General features: G+C 54.8%; 1 protein-coding gene across 1 annotated transcript in view; it reads right to left on the bottom strand.

Annotated features, from left to right (window-relative positions):
- CELF5 (CUGBP, Elav-like family member 5) overlaps positions 1 to 2,025 on the bottom strand; it is a 20,450-nt gene extending 18,425 nt beyond the window's left edge. Inside the window, exons 1-2 of the mRNA XM_010828439.1 lie at positions 1,977 to 2,025; positions 48 to 176 (exon numbers count right to left, since the gene is read on the bottom strand). Of these exons, the coding sequence (XP_010826741.1) occupies positions 48 to 176; positions 1,977 to 2,025 (178 nt within the window). The remainder of the gene's footprint in view (positions 1 to 47; positions 177 to 1,976) is intronic.
- Between the last annotated feature and the right edge of the window lie 918 nt (positions 2,026 to 2,943).

Raw genomic sequence — 2,943 nt, 5'->3', positions numbered from 1 at the left:
CTCCTATAGTCCCGCCCCCGGAGCTAGCCCCGCCCCCAGACGGTCACCTTTGCTGCTGCCGTCAGGTCCCCGGAGCACGGTGCACTCGTCGATGACCCCGAAGGGCTGGAACAGCCGCAGCACGTCCTCTTCTGACTGCTGCTTGTTCAGCATCCCCACAAACAGCTTCCGGTCCCCTGTGGGCGGAAACACCACCTCAGCCAAGTCCTAGCCTCCGGGAACTTCCGCATCCCTCCAGCAGAAAGTGGAGGCACCGGGGCGTGGAGTGGGGCCCCTGGACCTCCCCGGGGCCCTCTTCTAGAGGTGTGAAGGAGGACGCAGCCTCGCGCTTTCCCTGCCTTCTCACCCGCCCACGTCCCTGAGGCCTACCACCTCATTCAGTGCCCTCTGCCTAGAATGCCCTCTCTGCCCAACTGCTCCCCATTCTAGGCAAAACGGCTACTCCCGCCTCTGTATTCCTCCCACCTCTCTGAGTTCTTCAGAAAGCCCACACACAGTACTAGGGTCTATGCCTTGCCTGGCCTGGGTCTATGTCTGTCTGCCATCTAAATTTTCTAGGCAGGGGTGAGCACTGAGGGTGCCTGCATTCTCACAGTACCCAGCAGAGCTCCCCATCGGACTTTCCCAGGGCTCCGGAGAAGCCAAAAAATCAATGTCTGATGAATGAATAAAGGCATGTGTGTGCCGAAGACCAGTTGTCTGGGGAGCCTGGGATTGGCTGGAAGCCTGGCTGGGACCTGCCCAAGCCTAAGGCCAGGGGCCAGTCTGGCCCAGCCTCTCCCATGTGAGGGACTAGAGCCCTCTCCCGCCTCCCGGGGGAGTTGCACTGCTCTCCTGTAATCAGGGACCAGGCAGCTTCCTCTGTGAGGAATGGTGAGTTGGGTTGCTATGGAAACCCGTTCTCTGGCAGCTGTCATTCATGGGGGTGGGAGGGAGAGAGAGGGACAGGGAGAGATCAAGAGACAGAGATAGGCAAAGAGAGAAACAAGAAGAGACAAAGAGAGACACACAGAGAGGCTCTGAGAGAACCAGAGAGATAGGAGGAGAGAAAAAGATGAGAGAGAAACAGATAGAGAGGGAGATAGAGATTGAGAGAGAGACAAAGAGAGACAGACAGAGATGAAAACATGCAGAGCCCCCTCTCCAATCCCTAACCTTCAATGGAAGCCAGGTTGAGAGTGTGAAAATGGGCTCCCAGCCCAGATGGGCTTTACCACGCTCCTATGCATACACAGAGGTCCTAACAGCCCTGCCCCACACACCATTTCCAAGGCTGAGTGCTCTCCTTCAGGCCCGTAATCCATCTGAGATGGGGAGGAGGGGTCAAAGTATCTAAGAATGGCTAGTCTTGGATCCCATGGGGGACAGTCAAGCATCTCCTGATGGCACACACCCATCCTGAGATCCAACTTCATGTAGACACAAGACAGAGCCTGCACACCCACACTCCCAGCCTAGAACAGTCAAGCACACATGCTTGCACATATACACCTATGCACCTATGCACAGCCCAGGCACACAGATGTGCACACAGACAGGCACTGAACCAGCCAGAAAACACATGCCTATGTGCACACTCCCATACACATCTGCACACAGGCATGCCCAGGAATGCATGCTCACATACACACATATGCACTGGCTCATATATCCAACTGAGCACACACACAACCCAGAAAGCCATCCATAGTCCTTTGGGGTCCCCCAGTGCCTCTGCATCTGAAGATATCCATCATTGCAACCTGAAATGAATCAGGTATTTCAAGTTCTAGGGGAAAGCAGCAGGGCCTGGCCATACCCTCCACAGCTGGGCCTGTGGCCCTGCGGTTAGGAGGGACCCATGCCTTCCTTCTCTATCACCTTGCCCCACCCTCGCGGGGGCCTCTGCCTCTCCCACCACCTTTTGTGCAAGGGTTTCCCTCCTCCCGTTCCTCCATCAACCCACAGTCTGGCAGCCATGGAGAGATGACAACTACCTCCACGGCTTTCGCTGTCCGCAGGCTTCACCTGGATTGGTCGCGCCATCTGTGAAGAGAAGGGGAGGGAGGTCAAGGTGGACAGTGTGGGCAGTGTGGTGGGAGCTTCTTCTGGGCCCTGCCAGGCACTCCTGCCCACTTCCCCAGCCTCAGCATCCCACCAGCTTCTGGCAGCAACCAGCACCTCAGTCACCACTGGGTATGACCAACTCAGTCACACCAAATGACACATGGTCCTACCTCCAGGGCTTTACTCTTGCTACCTGGAAAACTCCTACTTTGCCTTCAAGCCCCAGGAACAATACCCCTTAATCCAGGAAGTCTCTCTGCTGCACCCACCCCTCCTCCCCAAAGTTTGATAGATTGCTTGCCAAGATGGCACAACTCCTGTGGTCCCTGTATATAATGGGATATTGTGGCTCCTCTCATTGAGAACTGGAGTCTGTTTCTTTACCTCTTCTATCTGGACTTGGCCATGCAACTTGTTTTGACCAATAGAATATAGTGGAAGTGAAGTAGTGGGAGTTCCAAGCCTTGGCCTCAAGAGACTTGGCCATCTTGGAACCCTGGAGATTTCAGGGTGGACAATTCCAGGTGACTCACTGGAGGATATGATATCTCATGGACAGAGATGCCCTGCTGACAGCTCATGGGGGTCCCAGCCCAGCTAACCCCAGTCAATCCCCAATTGACTACAGCTGCATGAATGACTCAGGATGAATCAGCCAAATTGTCCAGTTAAGCCCACCCTGGGCTTGCCAACCCATGGAATCATGAATAAATAAAACGGTTGAGGCAGCTTATTACTCAGCAGCAGCTGACTGGTACACCAAGGCAGCTAGTTTTAGCCAGCCCCCTGAGCCACAAGTCAGGAGAACTGTCATACTTGAATGGACCAGCCTTCAATCTGGCCTCATTGTTCTGGACATGTCTGTCCACCACCCTCCAGCACTGAAACTGGAAGAAA

The sequence above is a fragment of the Bison bison genome, unplaced genomic scaffold, assembly GCF_000754665.1.
Source record: "Bison bison bison isolate TAMUID 2011002044 unplaced genomic scaffold, Bison_UMD1.0 scf7180017864492, whole genome shotgun sequence".
NCBI lineage: Eukaryota > Metazoa > Chordata > Mammalia > Artiodactyla > Bovidae > Bison > Bison bison.
The sequence above is the reverse complement of the archived record's forward strand: the minus strand, read 5'-3'. Positions and strand labels throughout refer to the sequence as shown.